General features: G+C 37.1%; 1 gene segment (V, D, J or C); it reads right to left on the bottom strand.

Annotated features, from left to right (window-relative positions):
- LOC122135692 overlaps positions 1 to 19,746 on the bottom strand; it is a 67,967-nt gene that overhangs the window by 17,825 nt on the left and 30,396 nt on the right. The window contains 2 exon segments of the V gene segment in view: positions 4,815 to 5,053; positions 6,095 to 6,128. Coding sequence covers positions 4,815 to 5,053; positions 6,095 to 6,128 — 273 coding nt within the window.

The following is a 19,746-nucleotide window of genomic DNA, read 5'->3' as shown; positions in this document are numbered from 1 at the left end:
TTTTAACACTTCATCACAGAGAGCAGAACAGAACACAATCTTCATCATCACACAAGACAAAACAACAACAATGAACAACATCCTCATCCTCATCTGGACACTGTGTATATGTACACAAGGTAAATTAAAATTAATTTAAAACTGAATAATAACAAATAATGTTATGAATAGTGAATGACACCACAATCACATGGAACCTGCTTTTTCTAACTCTAACTCTGTTTGTAGGTTTCAATGGGCAGGTGACTGTGACTCAGACTCCCTCTGTTTAAAACAGTTCAGATCGGTGACATCAGTCACTATAAACTGCAAAAACAAATTTAGAAGTGACAGATGCCTGCAGGGGTTCATATACTTGTATGGCCTGGTATCAGCAGAAACCTGGAGAAGCTCCTAAACGCTTGATTCATTCAGCAAACCAAAGAGATTCAAACACTCCATCTAGATTCAGTGGCAGTGGATCCAGAAATAATTTCACTCTGACCATCAGTGGAGTCCAGACTGAAGATGCTGGACATTATTACTGTCAGAGTGCTCACTACATCAACAGTCAAGCTGTTATCACACAGTGATAAAGAGTGGTACAAAAACCTCGGTCAGTCAGAGTCACAGTGACTGAACTGATACAGCTGAGAGATACTGCAGCTGCTCATAAACACAATTCACACACAGCACTGGTCAGATCACAAAACACTAATAACACAATATCATGACAGAAGAGAAATTATTTCCTATTTTGCCCTATTTTAGCAATCTAAGCGCATGGTCTAAAGTGCACGGCGCAGGAGCACTCAGGGCATGTCTGAATCCACTTTTGCTAGTTTAACGACGGGAAAACGGCCCGGGCGCATGGTCTAAATGGGTTGTCCCTATTCTCTTAATGAGTAATGGGTGTTTTTTGGACGTAAACGTGAAATTGAAGCAATCAGAGTGTCATCTCCCATTGTCTTTAAATGGCAGTTACGCTCATGCCGTGGTGGATTTGATATTTACACGGCGGAATTTGCAAGAGCAAAGACTGAATGCATCTCCAGAGATGAAACGGAGCTGCTCATGTGCAAGCAATAGGTAGCCTAATTCTGATAAATGCGATGGCAATATATTATGACATGTAGGCATTTTTTATATTCATGTACCCTACACAATAACAATCTTTTACATTTTAATCTTTTAATGTTTCATATTTAAAAATGTTTGTGTGCTGCTGCCCTGTGTTTAATAAGCAAAGTGAACGCGAGTTGTGGACCCGCCTAGAGGCGCATTTTCTACTAACTGCAAACAATAACAAATAACAAAAACAAAATATTGTTTTTTGTTCAAAAGCTCTTTAAATAACAAATAAAAATAAATAAATAAAACAAAACTGACTTTAGACTTCAGACTAGGTTTGAATTGTTCTATGGCACAGTCAATTTTCTGTTCCTCAAAATAGCAACGCGCGCCAACAATGGACCTGTTTCAGCAGCTCCTGTGGCAGGTTAAACTTCCTCAGTTAACAAAGGAAGAACAACCTCTGCTGGGCCTTTTTAGCAATGGAGTCTATGTGGTCCCACTTCAGTCCTGAGAGATGGTGGTGCCCGGGAGCCTGAATGGCTCTACTCCAGCCACAGTGCTGTCCATGATGGTGAGTGCGGGGAGCTCTGGGGGGTTTCTCCTAAAGTCCACAATCATTTCCACTGTTTTGAACGTGTTGAGCTCCTGGTTGTTAAGACTGCACGCAGAGAGCCAGCTCTTTAACCTCCTGTCTGTAAGCAGACTCGTCTCCGTTGTGTATGAGGCAGATGATGGTAGTGTCATCTGCAAATTTCAGGAGCTTGACAGATGGATCTTTTGCAGTGCATTCATTTGTATACAAGGAGAAGAGCAGTGGGGAGAGCACACATCCCTGAGGGGCGCCAGTGCTGATCGTGTGAGTCCCTGGATGTGAGTTCACCCAGCCTCACTAGCTGCTTGCCTATCTGTCAGGAAACGGGTGATCCACTTACAGATTGGGGTGGGCCCGGAGAGCTGGGTCAATTTGGCTGAGAGAAGGTCACGTATGATGGTATTGAAGGCCACAAACTGAAGTCCACAAATAAAATCCTTGTGTTGATTCCCAGGTCTATCAAGATATTGCAGAACATAATGCAGTCCCATGTTGACTGCATCATCAACAGACCTGTTTGCACTGTAGGCAAATTGAAGAGGATCCCGCAAGGGTCCAGTGATGTCTTTTAGATAAGCCAAGACCAGTCTCTCAAATGACTTCATGATCACAGATGTGACAGGTCTGTAATGATAGTGGAGCATTTGAAGCAGCAAGAAATAACTTCACACACTGCTCCTGAGATTTGTTGAAGATCTGTGTGAAGATGGGGGCCAGTTGGTCAGCGCAGATTTTTTAGACAGGCAGGTGAAAGACCGTCCTGGGCCTGAAGCTTTCTTAGATATCTGTCCTCTGAAGACCCCAAGTTCACATTCTCTATACAGACCTTAAGCACAGGTTGAATGGTGGGGGAGGCAGGAAGGGGTTGCAGGAGGGGTAGGTGAATGTGTGAAGTGCAGATCAGAGAGGGTGTTGGTGAATGGTAGACTGGGCTTTTCAAACCGGCAGTAAAAACACATTCAGATCGTCAGCAGTTGTTGATTCTTCACAGACTAAGACAGGGCTACATATTAAAAAGATACCAACGTGTAGGTTGGTGACTGTTTTATGGTGACAATGGATGTGGAATCTCTTCGATGAAGGTTTTGAATCTATGAGGTACTATTTAAAATCATGATCAAAAGAGATGCTCTGCCTCCCAGTGATTTTATTGTGCACTTGACAGAATGGACTTTAAAAAACAATGTTTTTTGTTCGAAGACTGCCTGTATAGACAAGAAAAAGGTACTGCAATGGGAAGTTTCACCTCAAATTATGAAAATGTATTTATTGGTTTATGGAAAGAAAGATTTGTGTACTCCACCAGTAATGTTTTTTAGAAAGAAAATTGTTTGGTGGGGATGTTATATAGGTGACATTTTTTATTTATTTTTGCAGGCAGTAAGAAAGAGTTGCTGGACTTCCGTGCCTAATTCAAGTAATGAAAATTTGAGACTGAACATGGAATATGACAAGACTGAAAATCTTTCATTTAACCATCAGAAAGGATGCACAAGTGAATCTTCATACTTCTGTCTATAGAAAACCTACTGATCGAAATACTATTCTACATGAAAAGTTTTCATCATCTGTGGGTTTATTAAGAATATTCCATTTCAACACAAGAGGATATAATTTGTCAATATTAAAAGAAGCTCATGGTTTAAGCCCAGTCACTGAAGAGGGATGAATTGTTGAACAAAAAACAGAAACTGAATGCAGGGTCCTAATAACAAGTACATTTTGTCACAAGATATTGTAAAGAAGTGACACAAATTAAACATATTGTTCAAAGGAATTGGAATATTTTACAAGTTGATTATAATTTTTTTTTTTTAAGAAACCGCTAGTTTTACTTTTAAAATTGCCCCAGCAATAAAGGACAAATTGGTGAGGAGTTTTCTTCCAGCTTCAAGACAGGACACATGGCTAAGATGACCAAAAGGGGATTTTAGCTGTGATAATTGTAATTACTGCATAAATATGGTCTAGACTAATACTTTTGAGGACAAAAGAAATAAGAAGAAATTTGAGATCACAGATTTTATTAAGTGTAACTCCAGACATGTAATTTAGAGACTGCAATGTTTGTGTTTTGTTTTTATGTGGGCCTCACTAAGAGGAGGTTATGTGACAGATTAGCTGAACAAAGATATGCAGTACGGACTGGTAGCATGAATTATCCGATGGTAGTGATAGTAGGTCACTGGAATTGGACGTGTGACATTAAATAGCAGAGCTGGAGATAGACTAAGATGGTTGAAACGGTGAGAATACATAAATTGAATGCTCTCTCATATCCTGGTCTTAATGAAGATATTGATTTTTCTCCACTCTGTCAGATTTATCTGTGATGGTTTTTAATTTATTTTTATTTTTATATGTTAAATTGTGATATATGTATCCTTTTTAACCGTATTATTTTGGGATTGTTTGTGAGTATATTGTATTTTTCACTTTATTATTCTTGGTTTATATGTGAAAGTTTTTTTGGATTGTTTGAGAAACTCCCAAGAGACATCTAGTAGTCAGATCCTGAAAATGTATAGTCACAGGTGTATAAGTACATCCAAAAAAAGCACAATTTAAATACATTTCCTTTTCACCTGGGCTGCTTGACTACAGCAGAAGTGAAACTGGTCTGTTTCAGTTCAGATCATGTAACAATCAAACAGAGACACTGGGAGTGTGGACTGAAAATCTCATTTGCATTGTGAGTGTGGAGTGATTGTGATCCTCTCAGAATAGAGCAGCTCTGTCTCCAGAGACCATGTTCAAACCCCAAGAACTTTATTTGACTAGATTTACTGCTACTGATCGAGCTTCTGAAAAACACCTGGGACAAACACTACATGCATCTTCATCTGTTAGTTGAATGATGTTGTCAGACACAAATGGAGTTTATTGAGAAGCTTTATTGAATGTTGCAGCAAACACAGCAGATTGAAAGATCAGCCAGTGCTTTGACACTAGAGCTCTCTTTCAGTATTGAGTTGTAAATGACTACAGCTGCAGCACTAGACTCATGTGAATCCTGCCTGACACAGGACACTCAGATACGCTCATCTTCAGGAGAGAGCAGCGCTCACTGGAGAAACATCAGCACTGCGAGCGACTAACAGCGACTCTTGTGGAACGAGGCCTCATGAGGAGCTCCATCATGTGTTACTCTGCAGACGTACAGCTCTCCCTCTTCCCAGCGTGCTTTGCTGAGGGTCAGGACACTACTGCGGCTGTAGCGGCCGTCCTGCTCGCTCTCTGCGCTGGTCACAACCCCCTCGGTGACCTCTGAGCCGTCCAGTGTCCAGCTCACCAGCGCCCCCTGTGGAGAGTAAGAGCTGAGCAGGCAGAGCAGTGCGGCTGAGTCTCCAGAGATCTGCAGAGAAGAGGGCGGCAGCAGAGACACTGAGGGCTTCACTGTGGGACCAGCTGCAGGAGACAAACACAACACATTCACAAACACAAAGAAAACACACTGCAGCTCCAGCACTCTTCTGCCCTGCAGCATTCACATCATTTCAACATGACTTTCAGCAGCAGACGTGTGGAACGCAGTAAAAATCACAACAATCTCATCATTCATCTTATTCAACATCACTGCAGCTGATATATACACAATATACAAACTACACAATCACTACATACATTTAAATCAAACCTCAAGAATTAAACAAACTTACAAAGAATTTAATTTGTGTAGTTTTTGTACCCCAACATAAAGATTTTTAAATTTTATGTTAGATGTTCCACTCTTACAATTTCTTTTGTTTATACGTCTTAAAGTTTAACTCGATTTCAAACTTAAATTTCATGACTGCAGCTCAGATCAAGTGAAAAGTATATTGCTGATTAGATTAGAAAACAACCAGATCAACATTTTAAGTGAGCTGATATACAAACTACACATTCCCATGAAACCTTATAAATATAACAAAACATACTAAGATATTTACTGCTTTAATTCCAGTACTTTTTATATCCCTAAATAGTCTTTACATTTTAGTTAGGTGATATATTCAACTCAAAATGTAACTCAGTTTCAAACAGAGATTGTTTGACAATAAATAAATCAATAAATAAGCACTAAACTATAAGCACAGAATGACCAAAATATATTCAAAATCATTGATTGATCTACAGAAAGTAGCTCCATTTATATTTTAATGCCAGATCTCGTTTGTCCATGATATCTACAATAAAAGATTATGTATATGTGAACACAGTATAGAAATTAATGGAAGAAAAACATGATAAACTGATAAAAGTCACAATGAGCCACATTATGAAAAAGTGAATAATTCAGTTGTTCTGAGTATGTTACATGAGAATATTTTAAATAAAATATTTATTGTGACACTATTTTTTTATTATTATTATTTCAAAAATACTAATTTTGTTGTTTTAATTTTTAAAACATTTTTATACAATCTAAATTGTGTTTTAATGGAGATTTAAAAGAGACAGACTTACCGAGCACCAGTTTAGTTCCTCCACCGAATGTGTACCACAGTGATACAATCTAATGAAACACTCGTACAAAAACCTCTATTCCACTCGAGTGAACACAAACTCCAGCAGAGAGAGAGAAACAACACTTCAACACACTGAGAGCAGAAGAAGCTCAGCTGCTGACAATGTTATTCTTTTCATTATCAGCTGAAGAGTTTATTCTCATTCACAGAAGTCATGATTCAGTTTGACTTTATGTCCTATATTTCTCATTCATTGTTTCATTGTGTGCCAATAACACTATTTAAGGAAATAAATTTGATGACCTTTGACCTCTTTTATCATGGATGATGTTATGGAGTTTCTCAAAATTATGCCTTTCTTAACATCAAACTAAACAATATAAATTCAAATAAAAGAAAAAAACCAGCATCATAAAACAAAATAATTCATACATACATACATCATTCAATACACACTCAACACAAACAATTATGAGTCCTGATGATATTTATACAAGTAGAAAAAAAAATAATAGGTCCCAAATAGCAACACTGATTCAACATTAAAAAGAACACAATGGACTTTTACTCGTTTAATCTAAATGCAGCTGAATACTATTCACTTTTTCTTGATAACACATTTATTATCAGATACTTCCGCTTAATAAATAAATGAATCATGAATGACTAGAAAATGTGAAAATGTTATTACAGTGACACTGGAAACTGAAAATGTTGCATCCACACTGATAGATGAGAATATAAAGACTAAGACTAGTGTCACATCAGCCAGTGCAATAAGAAATGAACAAAACTAATATTTTACAATTAAGCAATGCAATTATCAGTAAAAGGTTTAAAAACATTACTGTGAAAGAAAAATATTACAGTATTAGTTGTAGCAGCTCAAGCTGTTGTAAATCCTGCCCACTTCTTTGCATCATCAGCACATGCTTCAGTGCTCTGAGAGTGTTTATAGTGCTGTGAGTTTAACACTTCATGACTGAGAGCAGAACAGAACACAATCTTCATCATCAACAAAAAGACAAAACAACAACAATGAACAACATCATCATCCTCATCTGGACACTCACACTGTTTGCTCAAGGTTTGTGCAATAAAATTTATATTATTTTATTTTGTTATTTATTCTTTGATTCTTTATTCTTTGAAGTGTAAAATATTAATCATATACAATTTCATGATTTTATTCTTTGTTCCTTTCTTTCAGATTGTAGAGGACAGTACACTGTAACTCAGAGTCCATCAATAACAGCAGCTCAACCAGGACAAGAAGTCAGAATAAACTGTAAAACCAGCAGTAATGTGTATAATGGTAATTGTTTAGCCTGGTATTTACAGAAACCTGGAGAAGCTCCTAAACTCCTCATATATACTGCAAAAAAAGCCGTTACACTGGAACTCCATCTAGATTCAGTGGCAGTGGATCTAACACTGATTTCACTCTGACCATCAGTGGAGTCCAGACTGAAGATACAGGAGATTATTACTGTCAGAGTTTTCCACTATCCAAACAGTAAACATGTGTCCACACAGTGATAAAGAGTCGTACAAAAACCTCCGTCAGTCAGAGTCACAGTGACTGCACTGATACAGCTGAGAGATACTGCAGCTGCTGATGAGAGGATGACTAAAAACAAAATCATAAAATGTATAAAACATTTCAGAGACTATTTATTTATGAATATGATATAATTGTGAAGCAGAGTGAGGGTCTGAATCCATGTGCAGAAATTCATTAAAACAAGGAGATAGTAGTCAAAACCAGGCAAGGGTCAAACACAAGGCAAACAGGCAGAGAAACAAACAACATGTCAGGGCTTTGCAAATAAGTGGCAGAGGGTGTGACAATATACCTAATATAATCACAATGTATATCTCTTACATTGTCTAGAAGAAAAATAAAATGTGTGTTGCTTGTTCATCAAAACTTCCCTCCACAATATTAACAATTTTCAAAAAATTTGCCTTGTCTTTACAATATTTTGTTGTCTAGATTTGACTGGAGCTCTGAGGGATTCAGAGTAAGTTTTTGTTCAACAGAAAAATCATCAGCAATAAACAAATACATTATTATAACAGACTGAGTACACTCATGATCGAGTCTCACCAGTAACTTATTGTCTGGCTAATCTGATTCTCTCATCTGATTTTCACACACAACTTCAGCATGAATGGCTTTAGTTCATCAGCTGTGAGTGACAGAGACACTGAAGGACACACATCAGAATGAATCATTCACTGCGTCTCATCACAGACTCAACAGTTGATTCAAACATTCAGAGGTCAGTTTGACTGCTGAGAGTCTCAGTGTGAACTGATGAATAAGAACAAACCTCATCTCTCCATTAGTCCAACTCTACTGACTCATTTCAGAGAATAAAGAGTCAAACAGTCAAACTCATATTTGAGTGATTGTGTTCCTCTCAGAATAGAGCAGCTCCATCAGCAGATGTTCAGCGTCCTCACAGGAGCTTCATGATACAGTAAAACCTCACCAAATCAACAAACAGAGAACCAACAGTGATCTTAGGAAATGTTTCAGTGTTTGAGGTTCATAATTTGACTACACAGTCTTCTTTCATTATTTCCTTCATCTGCAGGTGTTTTCATGGTCCACTGAGTGACATCTGATTATAAAATATGAGCTTGAATTCTGGGGCCTCATTTATAAAAATGTGTGGAGATTTCTGAAATGCCCCTATAAACGATTTATAAATATATCCATACAAACAAAAACATTTCCCTAAATGCATTAAACTTTATAATTCTCAGTTCATTTTAAATTCAAGCACAATGTGAACAAATGCATCAAACTACAGAACAGCCACAAATATCCCTTATGGTTCTGAAGAAGTAAAGCACTCAACATGTTTATATTCAGGAATTCATTAATTCCAGTGACATACTTTTCACAAAGCATATATTGATGAATATTGTGATTATCTATTATCTGTTTTTATAAACAATGTTGGATTATTTTGATTATATATGCATGCAAAACACCTATTCATCATTTCACACACACACACACACACACACACACACACACACACACACACACACACACACACACACACACACACAGACAGATAGACAGACAGATAGACAGACAGATAGATAGATAGATAGTCAGATGATCAGATAGATAGATTAATCCAAGAATCCAAGAAATCTCCCACAAATAAAAACACCAGACCACCAAACCATCATTAAACACTTCAAAATCTAAACATTTAACTCTCAAAATCATAACAGAATGCTGACAGATTGATGGCCAAACATTAAGAGTGCAATAAATTCACAAGATGGAGTTGCATACAAAATAATTTATTCTAAAAAATAAATGGGAATATAATTTCAGTTTTCAAGCTGGTTTCAAACTGGTTCACATGTATGAAGCTATATGCTTTCGAGAGCAGATGATAATAATAATAATAATAATAATAATAATAATAATAATAATAATAATAATAATAATAATAATATAATTAGGTTTATTATCATCCCAGTAACATAATCAAACATTCATTGTAGAGAGTGTCTGTCTGATTTCTGTAGTTCACATTCATCACTATGTATTAATGCTTCTAATGTTTTGTAGAACATGAACATGTATGAAGAAATTAATCTGTGCTCTGAGACTGACAGCTGCCTGTTCTGTGTATGAAGAGCATTTACATAGAGACACTTTGCATGAGAGTGTTTATAGTGCTGTGAGTTTAACACTTCATGACTGAGAGCAGAACAGAACACAATCTTCATCATCACACAAGACAAAACAACAACAACAATTAACAACATCATCATCCTCATCTGGACTCTCACACTGTTTGCTCAAGGTTTGTAGCAAAAATTTCAGAGACAAATAATTTTAAAAATATACATCATTTTAATTCTTATCATTTGTTCCTTTCTTTCAGAGTGTAGAGGACAGTACACTGTAACTCAGAGTCCATCAATAACAGCAGCTCAAGGACAAGAAGTCAGAATAAACTGTAAAACCAGCAGTAATGTCTACAGTGATAGTAATGGGTCATGGATGAGCTGGTATTTACAGAAACCTGGAGAAGCTCCTAAACTCCTCATATATTATGCAACAAGCCGTTACACTGGAACTCCATCTAGATTCAGTGGCAGTGGATCTAACAGTGATTTCACTCTGACCATCAGTGGAGTCCAGACTGAAGATACAGGAGATTATTACTGTCTGAGTTTCCACTATCCAAACAGTAAACATGTGTTCACACAGTGATAAAGAGTCGTACAAAAACCTCCGTCAGTCAGAGTCACAGTGACTGCACTGATACAGCTGAGAGATACTGCAGCTGCTCATAAACACAATCACAAGCAACACTGATCAGTGAACAAACACTAATAACACAATATCATCACAATAAACATCAATCGTGTGTTTCTGAAGAGAATGAGTCAGTGTTTTAATGTGATCATCATGTTTTAATTGTAATATATGATCCCTGTCAATCAAACTGAACAGACTGCATTTAATCACTTCTGCTGTCTGGACGTGATGCTTTCCATTTGACCCACAGAAAAATTTACATTCTTACACAATTAATGTCAGAACGACTAATTCTTAATTCTTGATTCATGATTATTGTTATTTTTATACATTTTTCTATATATTTATAGAATAACAATATTTATCTCTCCTACAAATGTAATGATAGGTTTGTTTGTGTGCTGCATGACTACAGCAGAAGTGAAACTGGTCTGTTTCAGTTCAGATCATGTAACAATCAAACAGAGACACTGGGTGTAACATTCAGTGACTTTCAGTTTCCTTATTTGGTCATGTTCCGTTCCTCGTTTTGTTAATTGATTACTCCCCACCTGTTTCCATTCCTCTGATTACGTTTCTTGTGTTTAAATACCCCGTCTGTTTAGTTCTAGTTTGTCCGCTATCGTTTGATGTTTGATGACATTGTTTTATGCTACGATGATCTGTGTTTGGTTGTGCCCCGGTTCTCCTGTGGATCATTAAAGTACCCTTTTCTTTATCTCCTTCGTCGAGCGTTTTACTAGCACACCAGCCCCTGTAACACTGGGAGTGTGGACTGAAAATCTCATTTGCATTGTGAGTGTGGAGTGATTGTGATCTGAGATACTCAGATACGCTCATCTTCAGGAGAGAGCAGCGCTCACTGGAGAAACATCAGCACTGCGAGTGACTAACAGCGACTCTTGTGGAACGAGGCCTGCGAGCGACTAATGACTCTTGTGCTCCATCATGAGTTACTCTGCAGACGTACAGCTCTCCCTCTTCCCAGCGTGCTTTGCTGAGGGTCAGGACACTACTGCGGCTGTAGCGGCCGTCCTGCTCACTCTCTGCACTTTTGTATAAAATGTGCTTGTAGTATTCACTGGATTACAAGAAAAACACGAGTAAAAGAGATTCAAAATCATTGACTGAACCAGAGAAAGTAAAGCTACATTTATATTTTAATGTCAATCACAGTCACACTTTATTTTAAAGCCCAATTCTCTGTATTAACGAACAATTATTTATGAATTTTGCATCAATAAACTCCTAATTTGCTGCTTATTAATAGTTAGTAAGTTTATGTATGGGGTTAGGTTAAAGGATTATAAATATAATGAGGCAGAATAAGGCATTAATAAATGATTTATAAATCATTTATAAACTATTATTAACAATAATTTCTTCTGAATATCTAAATGTGTTTTTAAACAGTAAACAATTTAAACTATTGTAAATGATATTTATTAATTTTAATAACATTTTATACAATCTATATTGTATGATTTAATGGAGATTTACAAGAGACAGACGTACTGAGCACCAGATTACTTCCTCCACCGAAAGTCCACCACAGTGATACAATCTAATGAAACACTCGTACATAAACAATGTTATTCTTTTATAACCAGCCCAGCTAACAATGACCTGTTGGTCTGCCAGTGTCTTCACTGGGCGGCACAAAAGTGAGCATCTTGACACGGGTGGACCTCCGTCTACATACCATCAGTGAGCTGACAAAGCTCATTAATCTTTGTTGGAAACTATTGAAGTGATTGGGTGCTCCAAGATGGCGGCTCTGTTGACATCCAGTAACTGGAGCAGCTGAATCTTATGCAGCATCTTATGTGTCTCTGTGGTGGTGGCCATACTGAGATCTCTTTACCTGAATATTGCTCACCATTTCTTCTCAATAAATGCCCTATAATCAGACACTGCTGGCTGCTGCAGAATAAAATGGTGAGAAATATGCCTGTGAAGAGGATATTTCTACAGTGACTTCTGTGTGATGCTGCATTCATGCTGATATGTGTCAGTATAAATCACAAGGAGAAGAAGTTAACCAGCTCGTCGTCTGGTGTGACAATAACGATCTGTCACTGAATGTCAGCAAAACAGAAGAGATCACTGTTGACTTCAGAATGAAGCAGATGGTTCATAATCCACTTACATTTAATGACAGTACTGTGCAGTCAGTGAGAAGCACCAAGTTCCTGGGGGTGCATATCACTGCAGACTTGTCATGGACCCCAAATACCACCTCCTTGGTTAAGAGGGCTCAGCAGGGATCCCGCAAATGGACTGTTCATCCTTCTGCCTTCTGACAAACACTATCGAAGTATGCGAGGCAAGATTGCCAGATTCAGAAATAGCATCTTTCCACAAGCTATTAGACTACTCAGTTCACATTGACACACACAGATATAGGTTGCTGGACTGTTGATACATATGTATCCACTGATTGAATCATTTGTGTTATTTTTGCTCTAGGCTGCTACCTGATGGACTGATGATATATATGTACAGACTGTCTGAATCATTTATGTGGTTTTCTTCTATTCTGATATTTATGAGCAGTATTGATACGATTCAATTAAATTCAATTAAGCTTTATTAGCATTACTGTGTAAAGCAATGTTGCCAAAGCATTAACATGTATAATAATAAATAAGAAGAAAAAAACAATAGATAACAAAATAAATAAAATCCATCTAAATAAATTAAAAGATAAAGTGAGTCAGTTTAGAGTTAACCATGTTTTTACACCTAACATTGTGAATAGCTAACACAAATTTTGCGGCTAGTACAGTGTAATTACTCACAGTGTAATTATGTGCAATACACACACCCATTTGTGCACTACCCTCATTATTAATAGAAATTGTATTGTTATATTTTGATTTTAAAAGTCTTATGGTGATGTTATTTTTTTTGTTGTGATGTATATTATGTTTATTTAATGGTGTTTTGTTATTTGTTAAGTTTGCATTATCATGCACATCATTGGTCTAGGAGAAACACTTTTTTTTAAGGTTAGAATGACAATAAAGTATTTTAACTTTAACTATAATGAGCAGTAAAATACCCACTAAAATTTATTTAGTGATCCTTTAAAAATTACACATTTAAACCATTAAGTTTCACACAATGGTTCAAAGATTGTTACTGAACAAGTATAATTGTGAGAATATAGAATTAATCGTTCTATATCATTGTATATAAGTTTGTTAGCAGCTCAGTCTGTTGTAAATCCTGCCCACTTCTTTGCATCATCAGCACATGCTTCAGTGCTCTGAGAGTGTTTATAGTGCTGTGAGTTTAACACTTCATGACTGAGAGCAGAACAGAACACAATCTTCATCATCACACAAGACAAAACAACAACAATGAACAACATCATCATACTCATCTGGACTCTCACACTGTTTGCTCAAGGTTTGTAGCAAAGCTTTCATAGAGACAATTAATTATTTTAAAATGTGATCTATACATCATTTTTAAATCTTATACTTTGTTCCTTTCTTTCAGAGTGTAGAGGACAGTACACTGTTACTCAGAGTCCATCAATAGCAGCAGCTCAACTAGGACAAGAAGTCAGAATAAACTGTAAAACCAGCAGTTCGGTGTATGGTGGTGATCGTTTAGCCTGGTATTTACAGAAACCTGGAGAAGCTCCTAAACTCCTCATATATTATGCAACAAGCCGTTACACTGGAACTCCATCTAGATTCAGTGGCAGTGGATCTAACAGTGATTTCACTCTGACCATCAGTGGAGTCCAGACTGAAGATACAGGAGATTATTACTGTCAGAGTTTACACTATCCAAACAGTAAATATGTGTTCACACAGTGATAAAGAGTCGTACAAAAACCTCCGTCAATCAGAGTCACAGTGACTGCACTGATACAGCTGAGAGATACTGCAGCTGCTGATGGCAAACAACACAGACAATGTTTAGCAAAGATTAAATAATTAATGTGTTCATTTATTTATTAATAGAGTAAATAGATTTACAGGTAGTTATTCTTTTCTTTAAATAACAGTTTTTGAGGTTTTTGATGTGTTTTCAGATTGATTGTTCAGAGTGCTTTCTTTTACCAGAGTTCATGGGGAAAACAACAACAAAAAGAAAAAAAAAATTAATACAAACTAATGAGATTGTGTCTTTGGTAAAATCACAGCCGTGCTGATATCTGCACTCTGCACACTGATCATGTGATATTGTGGCAGGATGAAAGAAAACAGCAAAACACTTTAAAACTTTGGTAACACTTTACGGTAAGGGTACACAAATTATGAATTATGAATTATGAAAATACCATGAATTAATGCATAAATTAATGTGTGAATTATGCGTTACTTCATGCATTAATATCTCATGAATTATCAGGAACTAACATGAGCTCATAATCTTTCATTCATGACTTCATGGATGAACAACACCTTTATTAAGACATTAAGTAAGGTGAGTACATCATCGTGATTTATGATTTATTAAGCTTCATCATGTGACTTCATCATGTGTGTGGCCCCTCAACTAAAGTAGTGACTTGGTCCTTTGGAATACTGATAAACAGTTTGTTATCAATGATGGCATGATTGTGAAATGACATGAATATGAACATGAACGTTCAAGCTTTTGCACACAATGTACTGGACACAAAGGGACTTTGATCAAAACGTTCTGCTTTATTCTTAAACAATATAACCCAGTTAAATCAACAGCAATGTCTGGGAAGAGCTGAGAAGGAATACACTACATATACCATGAACTTTAACCCTTTAGAACCTAAAGCTAAAATAGGTGGGTTTCACTCATTTTGTTTTTGTTTTTTTTAGTATAAAATTATAACACAATGTGGTATCTTCAAGTGCAGGGTGTCATTTTTTTTTTTTTTTTTTTTAAATCAATGGCTTTCAGGAAATTACAGTTATTGTACATTATTGTGTGTGGTGTTTTAGTAAATATAATTTAATTAGACAAAAAAAGTGACAAAATTTTACTGGTTTTTATTAAAAAAAATCTAAAATTTCATGAATGAAAGAATCTAATGCTTCAATATTGACAAAGGAACTATAATACATATATACAAGTCTTTTTGGGACACTAGATTGCACAGTTTTCACTCAGGAGCCATTTGTTTTACCCCAGTTCTCCACACGTTTTTGGATTCCTTCAATCCAGTCATTTAAATGTGGTGCTCTCTGAAGCAGTTCCTGTCTAACTGCAAGCATAGAACCACATTCCTGGCACTTCCATGGGGTGCTCCTTTTGCATCGTATGCAACTGTGTAAAAGGTCTTGAGTTTCACTCACAGGAACAGGCAGATGATCGCATCTCTCTCTCGAGCTGCCATCCAGGAGAACACCTGTGAGCTAAGCAGCTAGCAGCTCCTGAAAGTTTTGCCATGTCATGTGCTTGTCATGGTGGATGACACACAGCTCTTTGTATAAAATTAAGCAGTTGGACACTGCAATGTCCAGGAAGTGCTGGAAAATTATGTACCACTTCTGTGTTTAATGGTGCACCGACTTTGTTCCGAGCATCTTGTTGGAGGTGTCAGCTCCTCCCATGTACTTATTTTACAGCTACAGCTGTGACCACGGCACCTCTGAGATGGTGTTGTGTTCGATGTGGACGGCCCATTTGCTCCTTCCTAGGTAACTGGAGAAGCCACATTGGGGGAAAAAAAAAAATAAAATCATATCAAACAAACTAAAAATAAATAAAAAAAAATACCATTAAAAATAAAACAAATAATAAGAAAAAAAAAAAATAAAAAAAAAAATAATAATAATAAAAAAAATAAAAAATACTATAATAATACAATAACAATGAAATAACAATAAAAAAAGCCTGCAGTTGCACATGCATATGCACAAAAACACCCACACGTACATGCACACACACACATACACACCTTTACAAAAACATGCAGATATACACATGCTTGCATACATGAATGCATGTACACACACATACATATACATCTTGTGTGCAAACACAAACAAGAATGTGGTGAGAAATCTGGAGAGGAGTAAGAAATTCACATGGCCTGATGTATACCCTGAAGAAATAAATAAGTACGTAGGTCTGCTTCTCTACATGGGTGTGATGGATCTGCCAAAAGTGAGGGACAATTTTCCAGCACTTCCTGGACATTGCAGTGACCAACAGCTTCATTTTACACAAAGACATGCATATACACATGCACACACACTTATATACACACACACGCGCACATACACGTACACACATACACAAATATACAGATTACACATAATTACACATAAATGCATGCGCATACACACTATATACTGTACAAGATACACACACACATACGCATGCACACTCACCTTTACACACATACAGATATACACATACACACATTCAAACACACAAACATACAGATAAACATATGCACATACGCATGCACGTACGCACACACACACACACACACACACACACACACACATATACACATGCACACACGCGCGCGCACACCTATACACACAGAGAGATATACCCAACCACCCACACACACACACACATACATATACACATGCACACACGCGCGCGCACACCTATACACACAGAGAGATATACTGTATGCATGCACGTACATATGCACATGCATGCATGCACACAAATGCACACACATAACGTTACACGAGCAAACATGAACGCATGCATGCACATACGCACTAACACACGTGTGCAATGCACATACAGTATACCACATAAGTGTGTGAAACAGTGCTATTTCGAACTTGGGTACAGTTGGTTATATATTTGCACATTTACAACTTTTCACACATTTCCGCATTCAATAACTTTCAAAATATATATGCAATAAAGTTTTTTTTTGCAAATTCTAATCAGCGTCATCATTGTCAACCTACTTCATTGTTTTCACAATCGATCAAAATGACCAAATATTGATCGCATATTTACTTGCGAATGTCCACTGAATGTCCAATGTAGTGTGGGAAATTCGTTAGGCACCGTCTAAGAAGTTCTAATTGTTTTTCATTGTGTGCGAACAGACAAATATTCTTTAGCCAACTACAGATGTAACAGAAAATATAACTTACATTATGTCTTCTAATGCTATAGATTTTCCTTTAGCAACAATAAAAACTGCATCATAATGATGGTGTTTGAAAAGATGTTTAGGAAATTAAAAAGAATGTACTGTAATTTGGTAACAATTCAGTCAAGTGGAAAATCATTTGTAATATCCTGAACATAGTTTATGGCATAGTTAAAGCAACTGTTTTTATTTATTTATTTGCCTCCAGATGAACAAGAACTGTGTTGATGTCTTGGTTTTAACAATGACATATGATTTATTTCAACAGGTTTTGAAAGCATGGGTCAACTTCTCTGAAGCAAGTTGGAACATCTTGTCTGGACCCTGCAGAACATACTACAGCCCATGTCTTGCTGTTTTATTCACCTCTGTTTTTCTGATTTTAAGTATAAGATAAAGATAAAGACTTAACAGTGTAAAAGTGTTCTCCAGGTGTTGAATGAAAAGAATGGCTAAACTATCTTTTATGTTTTCCTGTTTTATGACATCTTTGTTTAACATTAAACTCAGTTTTTTCTGATTGCTTAAGCACATTTTTGTAACTATTGGCTATTTTTTGCAAAACTCTACACACAAATAAAAAAACCTTTCACCCAATTATCAAAACATTGTAGTTCTCTTGCAAAAGCGAACACAGCTAGATTAACTCTTCACACCTTCGTAAAAAATGGTGTTTTCGTATCAAACATTAAACACAAGCCATCATCTACTAAGCACACAATGTGCCAACTACACACTGATGGTATGAATACAAAACACATCTTGCTTTTGCTTTCTCTGGGTACAGATTTGTGTCAATTTGAGGTCATACTTTTGTCATAGTGTCATGTAAACATACAAGGATCCAAACTTCAAGTATTGGTGTTTATTTACACTTATAAAACCAAGACAAAGTCAGAACACAAAATAGTAATTTCACAAAAAAAAAAAAAGAAAAAAAAGGCAATCAGCCTGCATCATGTCGTCTTTCTGGGTCCGGGCCACAAAATTTCGTCCACATTGCATGCGATATCCTCCAGTCCAAGGCACCGGGGAAAATATCTCCTTGAATGCCGTATCCAGGCCTGACATGATGCCTGGTCAATATCTCCACATGCCTCCTCCATTGCCTGTAAAAGGGCTACCTGTTGATGAGGATGACGGTCGTACACTTTCCAGCGCCAGGCAGAGAAGAACTTCTCGATGGGATTTAAGAATGGAGAGTATGGAGGGAGGTTGAGTGCCTTGAAGGATGGGTGGTCTGTAACCAGTTGCGGACCAAAGGAGCCCTATGGAAACTAACATTGTCCCATATGATGACATATCGGGTATGCTCTGGTCTCTGAACAGTGAGCATGTCATGTAAGGTGTCCAGGAATGCAATAATGTGTGCAGTGTTGTATGGGCCTATGGTTGCATGATGGTGAACAACACCATTTTGGCTTATAGCTGCACACATGGTTATGTTACCACCACGTTGTCCTGGGACATTGATGATGGCACGGTGTCCAGTAATGTTCCTGCCATGTCTCCTGGTTTTACTGAGGTTAAAACCGGCCTCATCCACAAAAAGTAGCTCATGTCCCATGGCATCTGCTTCTAGTTCCATCACTCTCTGGACAAGACAAAACAAATGCAACACATCAGGCCCATGCACAGCACTACAGTATGCACTTCCAAATTCAGAACCAATGACACTATAGCTTACCTGCACATAGTCATATCGCAGTTGCTTTACACATTCTGTGTTTTTCTCTCGAAAGGAACTCTTTAAATTTGCTTCATTCTTATTCTGTGCCGCGCAAGTACACGACTTAGAGCAGAAATGCTTACACTGTGTATATTTTGAAAGATGGTGTCATTATCAATTATGCGCTGCTGTATTTCACGCAGTCTTATTGCATTATTGGCAATCACCATGTTCACTATATGGGTCTCTTGCTCTGGAGTGAACATTCTTCCTCTGCCCCCAACATCTGGACGTCTAGCAATTCTGTAAAGTAACAATTTCAGTAATTTTTGCATGTATGGTACTGTTGTGTTTCTCATTAGAGTATGGCAGTGCTACAAAGTACTTACCGATTCTCATTTCGAAATGTCCTAATGATGCTTGCCATAGTGTAGCGGCTCAAATTAGGCTGAACCCCCGTTGGCCAGCTTCCCTCAGGGTCATCCCATGGTTGATGACATGGTCCACTATTGTAGCTCTGATGTCATCAGTTATTCTATTTCTTACTCTTCTTACCCTTCCTCTTTCCCCTCCTCGTCCTCTTCTTGCTCCTTATTCTCTTCC

The sequence above is a fragment of the Cyprinus carpio genome, chromosome A25, assembly GCF_018340385.1.
Source record: "Cyprinus carpio isolate SPL01 chromosome A25, ASM1834038v1, whole genome shotgun sequence".
Classification (NCBI taxonomy): Eukaryota; Metazoa; Chordata; class Actinopteri; order Cypriniformes; family Cyprinidae; genus Cyprinus; species Cyprinus carpio.
Note: the sequence above shows the minus strand (reverse complement) of the source record. Positions and strands in the feature narration are given on the sequence as shown.